Source organism: Ochotona curzoniae, unplaced genomic scaffold (genome assembly GCF_017591425.1).
Source record: "Ochotona curzoniae isolate NIBS_2020 unplaced genomic scaffold, NIBS_Ocur_1.0 patch60, whole genome shotgun sequence".
NCBI lineage: Eukaryota > Metazoa > Chordata > Mammalia > Lagomorpha > Ochotonidae > Ochotona > Ochotona curzoniae.
In genome coordinates, this window is record NW_024467040.1 from 649,148 (window position 1) to 667,211 (window position 18,064).

General features: G+C 39.3%; 1 protein-coding gene across 7 annotated transcripts in view; it reads right to left on the reverse strand.

The window, feature by feature from the left end:
• LOC121168128 (oxysterol-binding protein-related protein 6) overlaps positions 1 to 18,064 on the reverse strand; it is a 92,056-nt gene that overhangs the window by 41,155 nt on the left and 32,837 nt on the right. For 3 of the 7 annotated variants that reach the window (XM_040997919.1, XM_040997920.1, XM_040997922.1), the window contains exons 5-10: positions 17,137 to 17,250; positions 16,853 to 17,023; positions 13,524 to 13,656; positions 6,818 to 6,921; positions 6,184 to 6,276; positions 437 to 511 (exon numbers count right to left, since the gene is read on the reverse strand). In XM_040997919.1, the coding sequence (XP_040853853.1) occupies positions 437 to 511; positions 6,184 to 6,276; positions 6,818 to 6,921; positions 13,524 to 13,656; positions 16,853 to 17,023; positions 17,137 to 17,250 (690 nt within the window). The remainder of the gene's footprint in view (positions 1 to 436; positions 512 to 6,183; positions 6,277 to 6,817; positions 6,922 to 13,523; positions 13,657 to 16,852; positions 17,024 to 17,136; positions 17,251 to 18,064) is intronic. The other 4 variants (XM_040997926.1, XM_040997921.1, XM_040997923.1 and 1 more) reach the window with 3 other exon arrangements.

The following is an 18,064-nucleotide window of genomic DNA, read 5'->3' on the forward strand; positions in this document are numbered from 1 at the left end:
TACCCTCTCATTTCTTTATTCTCACATCCTTTTCAAATAGTCACATTGCTACAAAAAAAAGCACAATTTATGTCTGTAGTAACATGACTTTTCTTAGAAAAGCAATAATTAGCATGGTAAAAAAGAAACCAATAAAAAATAAAAATCAACAATATCATTTAAGAAAACTCCACACTACAAGTTTCTGTACTCGGTTTTACAAACTTAAATTACTTCTTGCACTGATTATGTCATATTCTCCATCGCACAAACAGATACCTGTGTTGGACTCCTGCCATGCAAAAACAGCCAGAGAACATGCGAAAGCTATGCCGACAGGAGTGGGCTATAGATGATGCCACCACACACGAGTGACACCATCAAAGTAGGGGAGGTTACCCTGGTACACAGTTTCTCATTCTTATTACTCTTCCACTTGAGATTGAAATCCACTCACTGTTGTAGCCACAGCTGCTGCTAGCCTCTGTCGGCGCCGAGTTGTGCTGAACTGGCCCTTCGCAGGTGTCCCTTCCTGACAGTGAATGGGAGAAGAGACACATGGGATGGGAAGGGCGAGAATGGGATGTGGAAGGATGAAAGATAATCAGAAAAAGAGAGGGAGATTTTTTAAATGCAGTGTTTTGACTTTTAAAAATAAGTTTGCATAATGCTATACAAGAACATTTGGACTGTGAAATGTTTGCTGTTCTCATTGTAAGTAATTCAACTGTCGCTTTGCTGACTATAATCCCATCCCAGAGATGATGGAAAACTAAGAATTCATGTATAGCCTGTGACTTCAAGGCAAGATAATATGTATATCGCTTTATTCATGTTATGTCATGTTATAGGAAGTCAAAAGTTATTCAGTTATTGGTAGCAAAAGAAAAAATACATTCAGGCAAAACTGATTAAATGATACCTGAGGCTAAAATAACAGGCTATAAGAAGAGCCTCCTGTCAGCCAGGTACAATGTTTAACTAACAAGAAAACAATAAAGTGAAGGGTGCTAGGATTCTTATATCTTCAATCTCTTAGCATGAAACTTGCTCTCGTGGACTCAGTGAGAAAACGTGCAGGGTTTATTTCAAGTTACAAAATATTCTAAAGTGAAAGTCAGTTAATATGAGACAAGAAAAAAAAAACATCTTCAGTGGATCCCTATTACAGATAATATCTATAAAAATCAACTATGACAAACCAAAAGCACCTAGTCCATCTACTGATGTACACCAAATGCAAGTAAAAAAATTCTAGGATTTTCTTTCATTCCTTCCCTCCTTTTCATGGATGGGACTAAGGGATAATGATATTTCCTTCTAAACAACTGATTTTGTTTGTATCTGAAAGACCCCAAATATTAAGAGACTGCAGCCAATAATTTAATTCCAAATTGGCAAAAAAAAAAAACTCCTTTAGTTTTTTTTAGGAAAATAGAAATAATTTTAATTCTCTTTAATAATTTTAATTCTCTTTAAAATTTCCAAATTATGTTCATATTTTCTCTAATTTTCACCAACCTGCATTCATCTTTGTATGTCTGCTGCATTCACACATACAAGTAAATAATGTTTCACACAAATTTTTTTATGCAAAATTCCTTTCTGCTCAGTGTGGAAAAAGTGAAAACTTACTTTCACCTTTTGGTATAATTTGAACAACTGAGATATCATGTCATTTACCTGTAATATGTATTATCTATTCTTACTTCTCTCCCCAATATTTAGGGATCTAGCACTTAAATCATGCTATTGGCAACTTAAGAAACCTGGCAGTTCTTTCTTCATCAGCAAATCTTTCAAATTTTACATTCATCTTTTTTCTCCTCTACCTTGTTTAGAGAACAACCAAATTGCAATTAAACAATAATATTGAGAATCTTCTTAGAACCAACATGTCTGAAGTTTGGGAGATAGGAAATTGTTTTTCTAAAAGGTAATCTTCATAGAACCTTCTAGGAAAAATGCCTACTGCTTAGGTGACATAGCCGACCTGATACCTTCTAGTAGATATACAGCCACACAGATCCAGAAATCTGTATTTGCACTTAAATCTATAGCACAAACTAATTAGTGTAAAAGTAAGGAATCAAACATCCAGTATAACATGCACTTCATTTTTACTTTTCTGAGACCTATTTTTAAAAATTATTAATTCTATTTCAAGATGACAATTATCACAGAAGGCTGAATACAGTTTAGCTATACAACATCAGTAACAACAGCACTAATGATCACCAGTCATCTGGGTCCCATCAGGACCCACTGGAGTGCTAAAAAATCTACAGTGGAGGGGATAAGAAAGGAGCTATCACAACTTCAAAGTTGCTTCAAAGAGCTGCATTGATTACAATCAGGAACAGTGATTAAAGCAGTTACCGATTTATGGGCTCAAAAGTTGACATCATTCCACAGAATTCCTGTGATCAAACATTTAAAATTGGAAGGGAAAATCGAGAGTTGGAGTGGGAGGAGGTAGTTGGTATGTTTACTCCCACCAGGGCAAAAATAAATGCTGTGCTGTGGCCTTCTGTAAACACGACACTGATGAGGACACATAATTATGTTGGTCACAGTCACATTCCTAGTCACATGGGAGTCTAGAAGGAACCTGAAATAACTTCCAAGTAATACAGAGTGAGCTTGCTAAGAGCTCCTATGGGTTTGGGCACTCACAAAAGATCAAATAGTAAAAATTCTGCATCATTTGCTCTACAGCACCTTTTGTTTTTGCCCAGGAAGTGGTGAAGTTTCTTTGAGAGTAATCAATAATTTACTACTCCATAAATGTAATAGAGCATATCAAGAAAATGAGAGATAAAACTCAAACGATCATTTCAATAAATGCAGAAGAAGCATTCACACAATTGAACACATATTAAAACTGTGAACAGATTATTTATAGAAGAACCATATCTCAAGAAAATAAAGGCACTATATGACAGACTCACAGCCAACATCATATTGAATGGGGAAAAGCTGAAAGCATTTTCTCTAAGTTTTGGTACCAGACACGGATGAACACTATCAATGTTTTTACTCAATATAGTACCAAAAATTTTAGCTAGAACAATTCAGTAAGAGCAAGAAACAAAGACATGCACTTAGGAAAGGAAGAATTCAAACCATTTCTGCTTATCAATAACATGAACCTATGTAAGAAAAACTTGTCATGCTACTAACAAGCTCTTGAACTCACAAGTATACTCAATGATGTTGTATGACATAATCAGCCCCCAAATCTGTAGCATTTTTACACAACAATAATGAAATTGCCAAAAAAAGAAAAGATAAAAGCAATCTCATTAAAAACAGCTAAAAGAAAAAAAACCCTTTAATACATATAAGCAAAGATGTGAAAAACACATACAATGAAAAACTCAATTAATGAGCAAAGTATTTGAACAAACATTTCTTAAAAGAATATAAATGGCTAGGCAATACCTGAAAAAGGATGAAAATCTAAAGTACAAGGGGGTATCATAGTATTCAGAGCAATGGCTATTAACAACAACAACAAACCATGCTGGCGAGGAGGTGGAGAAATTGGAGTCCCTACATAGGAGGGGTTTCAAAAACATAGGAGGAAGCAGAGAGTAGTACAGCTATTATGAAAGAGAGTATGGAGCTCGTCAAGAAACGAAAAATACAGGTCTACATGTGGCTCAGGAGTTAAGCTGCCACATGGGTGCCCACAGTCCCCTGGGAGAGCCTAAGTCCCAGCTGCTCCATTTCTGACTTAGCATTCTGCTAAAGTCTGAACTCAGTTTTCAGATGGCCCAGGCTTGGTACTATGCGCATTTGCTGAGTGAACCAGGGAAACGATCTCTATTTCACTGGGCTTTTTCTTTTATCGATTTTTTTCTCTCTCTCCTGTGCCTATTGAAAATAACTAAAAAATTTAAAAAGAAACCAAAAATAAATTTACCCTATGACCCAGCTATACTTTTTCTGAGTGCCTATCAAATGGAAATGAAATTAGTGTATGGAAGAGGCAGCTGCACTGCACCATTATTCACAACAGTCCAGATATGGAATTGTCTTAGGTGACCATCTACAGATTAATAAAGAAAGATGATATATACACAGAGTGGAAAATTCTTTCATAAAAAAAAATGAAATCCTGACATTGGTAACAAAGTGGATGGAAATGGAGATCATTATTATATTATCAAATATTATGTGAAATATGTCAGATATGGAAAGACAAATATCACTTGTTCTCTCTGATATGAGATAGCTAAAAATATGTGCACATATATACATGTGGGAATGGCGGGGGAAAAGGTGAATAATGGGTACCATGACATCTTAAAGAGCCAGAAGACAGGATCTGGTAGGCTCCAGAAACAAAACCAACCAAAGAAAATAAGAAGATAGTAAAGCTGGTTGCCCAGCATGGTCAATTTCTGCTGTGTTTATGTGCTGAAGCACCTCAGTGTAATCCTAAAAATATGAAAAGTATAACATGTTGATTCAAATTTTTAAAAATATATAAATCTGAAAAAGAATTACAAAGGCCATTTGTCACGCTTTGGTTAAATACAAAGTAAAACAGCATAAGTAAAAATTTAAAAACAAACCAACATGAATGAATATGCTTCTTCCTTTCATATATTCTCTTGTAGTTTCTAGAAAAGTCTTCACAACCTCTCTACATATTTCAAAGCACAATCTGAGCCTAGAGAGCATCCACCTTTACATTTTGCTTCCATCAGACAAAAGGGTGTCCTCTGGGGACTCTGGTGGCTTCCTGGCCACAGCAGGGAGCCAGGGGGCACTGGCTGAGAGTCAGGGACAAACAAACTACTCAAGGAACAGGAACAGGAATCTGCTCAGTGGCACATGTGAAAAACAAAGATTGAGATAATATCTGATAATGTTGGCCTGTTTCAGTTTATTTGGGAGACTTGCTCTTTCATTTATTAAGAAGGTTCTTTTTAAAATTATTATTGCTAGCTCTGAGAACCACAGACTGTGTGCTTTAAAAACATACAAACACAAACACAAAACCAGATAATCTGGAGCATAAACAAAACTGCCAAGAACCATTTTAGGTAATTTTCTTGTGAAATCATGGTCCTTATAGAATTAACTTTATTGATAGGAAAGCACACAGAAGCATACTGAAGAAATAAACACAAAAAGCATTTTAACTGAATATGGAAATTCACTATTAGAATTTATTGGTCTTCAATGTTTATGAATTTTATTTTCAACTACGTCAGATTAGCAGGCAAAGCAACACTGTTATTTACGTTTGCAGAATTACAGTGCAGAGAACGTAATGAAATGCAACCAGAATTACAGAACTGTTTTGTTAATTTTCTGAAGATGGTTTTTCATACCTTTGTACTATAATATAAATTCATATATTTTAGTATTACAAAAAGCCAAATCATAAATCTAGTTTTGACTGTGTGGGGCAAGGTAAGCTACGATGAGAACAGTAGCAGTCTCACTTAAAAGTAGCATGATTCATGACCTAAGAAGTTTCAGGCATTTACTATATTTTGTATCATGGTAACATAATAACATAAGGTCTTACTTTAATAATTTAGAACTGTATCAAATACATTCATTGCAAATAAATTTATCATGAGCCATTAAGATTTCAGTTTATATTTTAATGTGTTGTTATTGGACAAAGATCTTTTTTTTCTTTTTTAGAAACATAGATTTTTAGAGTTGAAATGGAATTCAGAGAGCATTCAATTAACCCCATCATTTCACCAGTGAACAAATGGAAGCTCAGAAAATTTTAAGAGAAGCACAAAATGTTTCATAGCTAGACAACCACAATGATTAGGCTAGAACCCAGGTTTGTTTATTTCTAATTTATTGTACTCTTCTAGAAGTTCAGACAATGTTGATACGATAACAGGCTCTTTAAAGATCTGGCATCTGTAAGTTTATGCTCATGTCAACCTACCAGATCTTTAGATTTTAAGGCAACTGTTTGTTAAAGATATATAGCTTCAAAGCTACAACTGAAAACAAAAATATCACTTTGCAGTAAAGTTGTGCAATTTTACCATTTCAACTCACTTCATTTATGCCCATTATTTTTGATAAATCAGTTTTGAAGGCACTGGTTTAAAAGCAGTTAAATCGCTTCCTCCATTTAACTTCCCTGTACTGATGTATACGCCAATGCTTTAAAAGAATATAACAATGTGAAGGAAGGAAAAGTAAAAACTGTACCTGTAGTTGTATTTTTGTATCTTTGCTGACACTTTTTGTTCTCCATCGTCTTGTAACCCGCTTGTCTTTCTTTGAAATATCTACACAGTTAGCCTACATTACACAAATAGTTAAAAAGCAACAAAGTATTATTAGGTTAAACACAGGTGACAAACACCATTGACAGAGCATAGCACAGTTAGTAAGGATCGCTGCCACATGTGTGAGCCAGACAGAACCGCATATTAGATACAGGGTGAGTGTTAGAAGCAGAGTAAAGGGCTTGTTTAGGGAAGATATTTCTCTCATAGACAAAATGAAATTAGGATTAGAGATCATTAGTAACTTGTCTCCTCACAGATATTATTCATCATTGAGAGTATCTAAATTATATTTTCAAGCCATTTCTGATGCAAGACAAACACTGAAGACCGATTCAGATATCTAGTTTTTCTAGCTAGTTTGTATTTAAAAATGAAAAACATCTCAAAACAGGCATCTTAATGAGCATAATGACACTGAGATTCAATGGTGTTAAGGCTCCGGAAAACAAACTGGTCTATACTATTCCTCTAAAAGTTACCTTATATATTCTTAGGACAACCCAGTAAAGATTATAAATGAATCCTGTTACCAACAGCAGTAACCCGTTTACCTGCATGTCGGTAAAGTTAGGTGCAGACTGAGTTCTCTGAAGTATTTCCAAATTTTGCAGGAGCTTGCTAAGTTCCACAAGGTTGGACTGGCAATGAGCAAGATCTAATAAAAATAGAAATAAAAATATGCTTAGAATTGGACAGGGAGTGGTAGTGTTGGTTAAGGAGGGGGAATCAGTGCAAATTGTGGCAAGCAGGACTGGGCATCTCCAGGTTTATATCAGCAGGTGAGATCAACAGATCTTTCTCTGCTTTAGCACTATGGCACCTCAGCAATCAGATGATCTCAAAGCTTACTCTTTCAAATTTACAGGTGCCAGTGCAGCAGCTGTTCGCATCCCCGTCAAGTTGTGGTTGCTTTCTGGCTCTGCTGCTTGTCCTAGGGGAAGCTAATGCAGTGAAATGTTTATACATCCTGTGGCCTCATGCTTCAGACCTCCTCTATCTGCTACTCCAAAATGACTTACAACATGGTTGTCTGGAAATTGGGGAAAGTTTAAGTCACATTAGGAGAAAAAAAATAGATGGAATACAAAATCAAACATAGTCATCATGAGCAATGTTGCAAAAGTGAATTCTCAAAAATCTATTAGATATTTACCAAATCAAGGATTTTCAAAGTGTGTTTCCGTGTCCAGCAGAATCACCTAAGTGTCAAACTCACTCTGTGTGAGTTAATGTTGGGAATGAAGAAGTGACGATTATTATAAATTTGTGGTGTATACGGAACAAGAGAATTTTTATGATATACCTAACAAAACATTACTTTTTAAAGAAGCTGATTTTTACTTTGTGAAATTTAGCACAGTGAAGAGTTTTGAGTTATTGGTATTCCTGGTTCAATGATTCAGCATTTGGAACTTGTTTGCATATGTCCTGTTTATAAATAGACACAACAAGGCACATCCCTAAGTTTCTGTTAAACTGTAAAGTGACTGCTACTTTTTGTGGTTAGGTGTGCAAAGTTTTATATATATTATCTATGCTTCTCATTAAATTTCAAAGATCTAAACTGTTTGGTTCCAGGGTACTTCAAAAGGATTATGTAAAACGTATTTCTGAATAAAAGTAGGACTCCCAGTGAAACAATTAAAAATGCCTTTACAGTATGATACTAGACTCTACCTTTATCTACCTTGCCATGGTTCACTTAAATAGCAGAAAGCTAAACCTGTACTGTTATCAAGGGACTGAACTACTGTGACAACATGGGGGAAAATGGCAGGAAGAAACATAGGGAGGGAGAAATGGAAAGGGAGGGAGGAATCCCTGTATGCACAAAACTGTATCGTGGAAAAAAAGGATGGAGATAAAAGGTGAGTTTATTTCTGCGCAAAAATTTTAAATCCAGGCATAGCCATGCATATTCTCCATTGACCTTTAGAGATATTTCGTTTATTCATAAGAGAGAGAGACTGAGCTAGGGCCAAAGCCAGGAGCTGGGAACTCACTGCCAGGTGGGTGCAGGAACAGGAACTCATTTACCTAAATCATCACTGCTGACTCCAATTTCTTTTTCAGTTTTCTTAATTATATTAAATTTATTTATTATTTTAGGATACAGTTTCATATGCTCTGAAATTTCCATTCCACCTCCCCAAACCCACATCCCCTTACTGATTTCCCCATATCAATTTCTACACTGGTAGGAACTTGGAGTCAGGAGCTGGGGCCAAGAAATTAAAACTAGGACCTGAATGCCCACTCTGATTCATAAACTTTCTGAAGACCCATCACATAGGGTATAGTCAGTAAAACATGGCTGTTAAACATGGCTAAAGATTAGGTAGGTAAATAACATAGGCAGTTGTCTTTTAAGGGGATTCTTGGTATCCTGGAGTTGGATATAAGAGTTGTAAGACTCCGAATCTCTGAATACACCACGGAAAGCAGGGCAGCGGGCAGGTAGCATATTCCTAAGGGAGATAGGCTGTTTAATGCTGCTGTTGTCCTTCCAGAATTTCTTGGTCACCAATGACCTTTAGCTGCTGCCATCCAATAGAAGTACTGAATTAAAGGTACAAAAGCCTAACACCACCTCTACTCTCCTTTCACCTTAAGAGGAGGCAACACTCTTGTCTCCCTACTCCCTGCCTCTGGAAGAGAATTTAAAGAATCTTCAGAGGGAGCAATCAGAGCAAAACCCAGTACAAAGAAAGAAGGAAGGGTTAGAGGAAAAGGAGAGAGGAGCTGGCCAGACAAAACTCTGCCAAATATCCCAGACCAGAAGGGACTTCATCCAATATTATCTATCTACCGAATTTTCTGTTTAGCACATATTGCATTCATGCTTCTTAATCAAAGCAATTATTCTATATAAATGGTGCTATATAGGACAGATCAAAATCTGGAACTAGGGCTTCCACACATCAAAGTAATATCCACTCTTTTTTCAACAGAATGGAAATAGAACTTTGTAAATAAATTCAGTATAAGGCAAAGAATTTAAAGCTAAGGCTGAGGAGACGTCACTGCTCTTCACATTTCTTTTTTCCTAAAAGATTTATTTTTATTGGAATGGCAGATCAGATTTACAGAGAAGGAGAGACACAGAGAGATCTTCCATCCACTGGTTCACTCCTCAACTGGCTATAACAGTTGGAGCTGAGCCGATCCTAAGCCAGGAGCTTCTTTTCGGGTTTCCCACAAGGGTGCAGGGTCCCAAGGCTTTGGAGCAGCCTCTGCTACATTCCCAGGCCATAAGCAGGGAGCTGGATGGGAAGGGGAGCAGCTAGGACACAAACTGGCACCCGTATAGGATTCTGGTGCTTGCAAGTTGAGGATTTAGCCAATTGAGCCCTTGCATCAGGCCCTGCCCTTCACATTCTTTAGTCGCACATTCCTCACCTGTGAAATGGTGATCCCAGTATTTGCCTCTTCTGCCTGTTCACTGAGATGATGAGTGGGAAACTCTATGAAAATCAGAAAGGCTCCTCATGGAGTATTATCACACTGCATCAACCTGCCCGAATCTTACCATTCCCCACTCACTTCTGTCCTTGACAGAGTGGCTGAGACAAAATCCTGGGCAGCATTCCAATGCTTGTCTAAGTATCTGGCGGCATCTCAGATGACAAAGACATCTCAAAGACACTAAAAATACCCTCGATTTTATTAAATTAAGATTAAATCTAATTTTGAAATTTGAAAGAAGGAAAAAAATTAAGTCAAGAAAGGCAAGGGGCTGGTTTGGTGACCTAGCAAGTTAAGCCACTGCCTGCAGTGTCAGCATCCCATAGAGGTACTGTTTCAAAAGCCCAGATGCTCCACTTCTTATCCAGCTCCCTGCTAATATACCTGTGAAAGCAGAAACGCCCCTGCACCCATGTGGGAGATGGGGAGAAGCTCCTGGCTCCTGCCTTTGTCCTGGCCTAGTTCTGGCTGCTGACTGCCACTTAGTGAAACAATGGATTGAAGATCATTCTCTTTCTCTCCCTCTCTCCTTATCACATCATGCCTTGTTCCAAAAAGAAACATGCTATCCAAATATGGAAGAGTTAAATAAGTTAAGGTATCTCCAAACGTATTCATTGTTTCATTTAAATGACATCTATTGGGAGGACACTGTGTAGCCAACATGATTCTAAACACAAAGTAAGGTGAGATTCATGTAATTTACATTCTGGAAAAAAAAAGAGTACATTTAATAACCAACGTTTACAGTGAGACCCCATTTACTCATCTTTAATGATGGCATGTATTGGCATACACAGAATACTCAAAAATGTTTTATTTCTTAGAGAAAAAGAGGGAGAAAGACCAAGCTCCTTTTTCTGGCTCCCTCCGTAAATGACCAGAACAGCCAGGGTTGGGTTGGGCTTGAAGCCAAGAGACAGGAGTTCAATCTAGTTCTCCCTGGTGGGTGTCAAGAACCCACTCATTTGAGCTATCACTGCTGCCTCCCACCATGCATTTAGGAGGAAGCTGCAGTCAAGAACTAGATCCGGAAACTGAACCCAGGTACTAGAATGGGGGAACACAGGCATCTTACTGAGCATCTTAATTACGAGGCTAAATGTTCTATTCTCTCTATCATACTAACCTGCCATTTTATTATTATTATTTTAAAAGATTTATTTATTTATTTGAATGGTAGGGTTACACAGAGAAGAAAAGACAGAAAGACAGATCTTGCATCTGCTGGTTCACACCCCAGGTGGTCACAAGGTCAGGCTCCAGGAGCTTCTTCCAAGTCTCCCAATTGGATACAAAGGCCCAAGCACTTGGCTCATCTTCTGTTGCTTTCCTAGGTACCTCAGCAGAGAGACAGATTGCAAGTGAAGCAGCTGGGAAACAGATGTCAATTTGCAGGTAGAAGCTTAATCCCCTAAGCCTCAATGCCAGCCCCAACATTTAAGATTTATTTATTTTTTACTTGAAAGAATTACGGAGAGAGAGAGACACACACACAGACATCTTCCATTTGCTGGTTCATTTCCCAAATGGCTGCAATAACCAGAGCTGAGCTGCTCTGAAGCTAGGATCCAGGAGCTTCTCCAAGGTGTCCCATGTGAGTGCAGGGCCCCAAGGCTTTGGACCATTCTCTGCTGCTTTCCTGGGCCATAAGTGGGAAATTAAGTTGAAGTGGAGCAGCCAAGACATTAACCCAGTGCCCATGTGGGACGTTAACACTGCAGGTGGGAAATTAGCGGGCTAAACCCCCTCACTGACGTGTCCCCCCCACACCCGACATGACATTTATCTTCATGGGGAAAAATGTTCTCCAAGAGTCAAGTAATTGCTTGATATTCTTGAGATGATCTGTACTGATCTTAAGTCCAGATCTGTGAATGGTCAGCCTCTTCCAGTACAAATGAGACATGCCATAAGTATATACACTGCTACAACTTTTGAAAAGCAACTGATGAAATAACCCCCAAAATGTTATTGGTTTGGAAACACAGACAATTTTATTACTGGTATTAGGGACTCTCAGAAGTGACCAATATGGGTCAAAAAAGTGCCATAGAATTTTAGGAATTGGACAGCTGCTGAGGTCTGAAGTCACTAGAGCAGCTTTGGGTTGATGCAAAGGATTCAGGAATATAGGAAGGTGGAGAAGGGAAGAGAAGGCATCGTGTCTTGCAAAAAATTCACCAAAGGCACTAAGATAGCAACATGTAAATGCTCACTGTTCATGAAACCACAAATACATTTCACTGGGTAGGCTATAAAGGAAGGCAATGTGGAAAGGGGATTTAGGGTCAAAAAGCTGACTATGCAGTTTGTTAAGTGCTGTGCTAAACATTGGGAGTATAAAGCCCCAGGACAATGGAGAACCATGGAAGGGATTTTTGCATAAACAGTATTTTAGGAGCTAATGGCCTTGGGGGAGCATTACGCAGTGGACAAAAATTTGACTTTTGGGTTAGTGGAATATGGGTTGGCTGGCATGCCAATAGCTCCACCAGGGTGGCTGTATCATCTTAGGCAAATTCCTTAAACTCCATGCATTTCATTTCCCATGTCAGCTAAGTGAGAAGAGTAGCAATATTTTGGCTGAGGGCATTAGGATAATGTGTGCTGAGATCTTGCCAGAGTCTGCTCGCATCTCCAAGAGTAGGGGGTTCCTGCGAGCCTCTGCAAGGGAGGAAACTGAGTCAGAAGGCTGAGGGGCTGCTCGTGGTGATCCTGAATCAGAAAAAGAGCATTGGAACTCTAAGAAAGGAGAGATAAGGAGGAAAAGAAAAGGAGGGGAGGGGTGTTCTCAAAGACACAATAGAACTGTTTGGGCTTCATGAACAGGGACAGAAGGAGGGCTAAAGATGACCTTGAGGTGTCAAGGGTGGTTATGACAGCAGTACTGGTGGTAACAAGGATATGTAGGAGCTAGGCTCACTTTTGGGAGAGTTACATGCTGGGAGGGCAGTGTGACCAGATGTTCAGACACAGGCTCAGCAGTCAGCAGCCCAACTCCATTGTTAGAGTCATGAGAACTTGGACAATTGAGTGCACTTCTCTGTACATGTGCAAAATATGGCTGAGAGGAAGAAATTAATTACTGCATATAAAACACCTAGAATAGTGCTGGGGTACGGGAAAGACTCCACACCTACTTACTGTTACTGTTATCACACCTCCTATCCCCCCTATCACCACTATGACCGTCACCACCACTGCTGACCATATCATTACCACTGCCATCATACTCTCCACCACCACTAGCATCATTAAAACAGATCTCAGTTGAAATTACGAGAGGTGGACTTCGTGGCACCTTGAGTTGAGACAGTTGCATCCTACATCAGCGCTGTTTGGAGTTCCCATTATTGCCAGGAGACAGACGTTTGTTCCATGACCAAGACAGAGCAGCAGAGAAGGCAGTTATGGAGGGGACCTAGTGAGGAGGCAGGACGGAGTTTGGGAGGTGAGCAGAGGACTCTCCTGGGATGTAATGTTGGCCGTGACTGCCCAAGGCTGGGGCTTGAGAAAGTCCAGAAAAACTGACAGAGATGAGGGAGGACCCATTGGGTAGAAGGCAGTCAAAGAGCAAAAACCACGCTCATTTATGTGAGGAGAACTGGCAGGGAATAGGCTGAACCAGGGGCCGGAGAAGAGTCTGAGGCACAAACATAGGAAAAGGAAAGTCATGGCATTCAAGGGGGTGGGGGGCTGAAACTAGGACCCCACATTCAGCTTCTCAGTTTTTGCTGTTTGTACTGTTTGGTTGGCTTTTCCTCGCAGCCCATGTGGGTGAGCACTGACCTTCCGCACACCTGTCCATTTCCTCTGAGTCTTGTAACCAGGCTGCCACTTTACTCTGGCCGGTTGTACAGGTAGAAGGGAGGCTGTTGCTGCACGGAAGAGGTGACTGCCAGGGAAAACTGTTAGGCTGCATCTACGAAAAGCGAGAAGAACCAGAGAGGAACTGCATGGTGACATGAATCAAGAACAGGGCATTGAAATGATATCCCCCACCTTAAAAATGCAAGTCTCCAAAGACTGTAGAAAAATATTTGAGATGGAAATGTAACTAACTCGGTTTGCTCTTCAAAGTCGGAACATATGACTCAAACTATCACCTTGTACCCCTTAAAGATGTACAATTTAAGATGTTTAGAACAATGTAAAAAAAATACAAGTATCAATTGAATTTGTATTTGTTCTTGTTTTATTAACAGAATCATTTATGCTGGTGACACTATCTCTGATGGTTTTAACATTTCTTGTTTAAAAAAGATTTCTTTATTTTTATTGGAAAGTCAGACATACAGAGAGGAGGAGAGACAGAGAGGAAGATCTTCCATTCGTTGATTCACTCCTCAAATGACCAAAATGGCTGGAGCTGTGCCAACCCGAAGCCAAGAGCCTTGAGCTTCTTCTGGGTCTCCCATGTAGGTGCAGTGTCCCCTGGCTTTAGGCCATCCTTGACTGCTTTCCCAGGCCACAAGCAGGGAGCAGGATGGGAAGTGGGGCTGCCGGGATTAGAACCAGCACCTATATGGGATCCCAGCATGTGCAAGGTGAGACCTTGCCACTAGGCTACTCCACCAGGCCCTGTTTTTTCGTTTCTTATGTTTAGAATTTATATATATATATATATATATATATATATATATATAGCATTCTGCATATTTAATAATTTATAATTTCATTGTTGATTTCCTCATTCACTTGAGAGTTATTACTTAAGACAATAAAGGGCTTTGTTTTATTTTTAAAGACAAAAAAAAAAAAAAAGGAAGAGCACAGTCCAAATACATAGGATCCCACTAGCTGAATGGGTTATTGGCTCAGTGAAGGCAAACTTCATGGACAACACTCATTAGGTTACGGTTTCCATCATTCAAGGAAGGGGACAAATTCCAAGACTGCTGTATTTCTCACTCAGAAATTTCTAATAGCTGCAATTTGTCAGCAAGCTGCATTTGATACAATCAATGTGTTTATGGCTTCTCACTCATGAGTGTGGGTCTTTTGTTCCAAAAAAGTCACCCTCAGGATAAGCCCAAGGACCTGCCAGCCACAAGGGACTGCTAAATACGTGACCATCAGCAGGCAGTGCTGTGATGATTTGAATGCACACTGAAACCGACAACGTGTGAAGAGGTCTGTTTCACTAAGTTATTATTTACAGCCGACAGGCCTTCTTCCATTAAGGGAATTTTATGTGAAATACCATAAATGTGTGTGAAGTGTGTAACTGCTAAGTTGAGTGCAGTGAACAGTCAGTTGGAAAAGGCAGACATTTTATACTGAAGAAGCTGAAATAACTTTGCAATGCCATACTTGACTTTAATATTCAATGGCAGCTGTGTCTCTTCTAAGTCATTACAAAGTGAATGATGCACATACTTCGCAAGCTGGGACTCAGTTATTACTCACATTGGGTCACAAACCAATTAACATCCAAGGGTTTCATAATGTGCTATTTAGAATGCAAGCAAAGTCACAAAAAGCTCATTTCACTCTTTATTGCACTTTGATAAACTTAATGGAAATCTTTCAGCGAGTTAGATTATGGAGGTATATCATTAGTAAATGGAGCAATGGCTCTTTTTGTGAAAGCCAGAGGTGGCCAGCTGTCATTCCAAACCAGGTAGTGGGGAGGATTTGGTTTCATTCCTCCATTCTCATATATCACCTAAGTTATTTAATAAATAACACAAGGGATGGAGTTTTATTATTTTTTTTCAATAGTGTGTGCCAACAGAACTGAAATAACTACAAAATTAGAAACATACATTAAAAAAAACCCACTTGGGATATAGTTCTTATTTAACTTGGGCTAACTCTGGGGTTCATTCTATTATGTGGCGAGAGTCTCAGAGGAAGCTGGGATCGTTTTGGAGGTCTCTGCGCTTCCAACCATCCTAAGCCCCTGACTTCCTGGTTTGTTCTTTTCTATTTCACAAGTAGCTGGCTTTGGGTTACTCAACACTATTCCTAGGAGAAAATTAATTAAATAGTCCTTGGCAGGGCTATAAACAAAATGAAATCATGTAAGGTCTGAGAAGCACGTGAAATAAAATCAATGGGATTTAACAAAAAAAAAGTGTTTAATTTCTGCTAAAATAACAAAAACTGAACAAAGTAATGCTTCATTTAATCTAATTTGTTTCATCTTTTTTATGAGGCTAGGAGGATTTCCAATGCTTTGCAAAGAAAGCCAGGATTGACACACTGCCCACATTCAGTTTAAACACATACAGAACAGTAGAGACATCTGTGGAATGTTTGTGAACTCAACCTTTGTGACAGCAGCTTCTTCACGGTTGGTCGTGTCCCAAATTTCAGGTGCCAAGATTGGAGCTGGAGCATCTCTGGGCAGAGCCATGTGGCTCTATTTCAGGGAACTTAATGACTGGATCAAAGGCAGAACCAGCTGCCTCCCAGTTCACTGTCTCAACCTTGATTTTTTTTCAGCAGATGACCCCTCCAGCTTTTCATTAATTTAAGAATCACTTTCTTATTATAGTTCAAGTAACAACTTTAACCCCGCCCCAGGCTGGTACTGATATTGGAAACAGACACGCAGGTTCAGATCCTGGAATTTTTTGTCACTTCTAGATAAATTTTTCACAGCCTCTGAAGTTTGGCTCCATGCTAACCAGGAATGAGTTGATACTCAACAAGTGTCTGGACCCCTAAATAGGCTACTGCTTATATCACCGTCACATGTTCAAGTACAGTTACATTAATTGCATGGGTAAATTTACTAACCTCTCTCTAGGACCTACACATAATTACAGCTCAAGGCAAGAACATGAGTTTCAGTTTCAAAATTCTGGGACTTTTCTTGCTACCATCCAGGAAGGCATCTGACTTCTGGGTGCTGCTGCACTTTGTAGTATTGCTACAAAGTCACATGAATTAGGATGCAGTCTATTCATTAGAAAGGAAAAAAATAATTGCTCATTCTCTTGGCCAATCACATTTCTGTTCTCTACTTGATCAGTTTTGATACCAAGGTCACTGTTACTTCCCAAGTGTTATTCACAAACCAAACTTCTTTCCATGTCCTGCAAATGTGAGTCTTGAGTGTTGGCCTAATTTCCCCAGCATTTTCCATGCTGGTGACAGGACAGTCATACCTTCCCATCCACAACGGAAACGTTAGCCGCTGGAGAGGACTCAGCTGTGGAAGTGGATGGAAATATGTGAAAACTTGCATCTCGGGGTGACCTCACAATTTCATTCTGACGATACAACCGATGATGGCGCAGTTTGGAAACCCACGCATCAAACCAGTCCTGGGACTTCACCTAAGGCAAGGAGCAGCGAGAGAAATACTTGTCAAGCCTATTGCTGCTAGCATAGGCAAATAATTTCCCCCATTTCTGATAAGGGCAGAAAGTGTGTTGACGAGTGAATTCACCTTCAAATGATAGATGTGCTCCTCTGTGTCCAGGTCTATTCTTCGAGCTTTCTTTTTAATGGACATGACTGAGAGGCCGACATCAATGCTCCCATGCACCTTCCCTTTTTGAATCTAAAAACCAAAACATCAGTAAGCTGGCATGAAGCAAATAGGACTTGAAGCATTTCTATACTGAAATTTAGCTGGACCTAAGGTAATGTTCAGCTTATCTCTTTAATAAAGAGAAATGGGGTAATAAGGTTTTGAGCTGAAGGTTCTTTAGCCAAGGACAGATGAAGCTGCAATGACTTCACACTTCCAGTAAGCGAGACTATCCATCTTACGTTTTGGCATAACCTATCTTGCCACTTCGTAATTCTAGACTACTCGGTTCATATACCCCACCTTCTAAGGCATCTTAGTGGTTCCTAAAATAACTGTGGTCAATTTTTGACCTGCAGCAAATGACACCCCTGAATAATCAGCTGAAAGACAGCTGCTGGGGCAGCACTGGGCAGCTGGGACCAGACAGCATGGAGCAGTCAGCTCCTCCTACCGGGTGCTGCCTTGTGTCAAGGACATGGCTGATTTTACAGCACAGACAGGGACAATGGTGGAATATGAACTTTCTGTTATTTCCCCCTACATAACAATGGTAAAAAGAAGGGAATTTTCAGTTTGATATGTAATCAACCACTTTTATACTAAAAATTACCCAGGTGCTGTTTTAATAACTTGGGGTTCGCAAGACAAAAGGATGCATGCATGCAATAGAAATGAAGTTCAAAGACAGTTTTTGAAAGAACACTGACAAGAACAAAGACTGTTTACAAACTTAAAGAAAGCACATGAAGCGGTTTCTTAAGAGATGAAGGAATATCAAGCAGTGATTTCTCTACAATGGAGAAAGGGCAGTTTTAGTAGTGTGCTACTTTTAGGTTTCCAC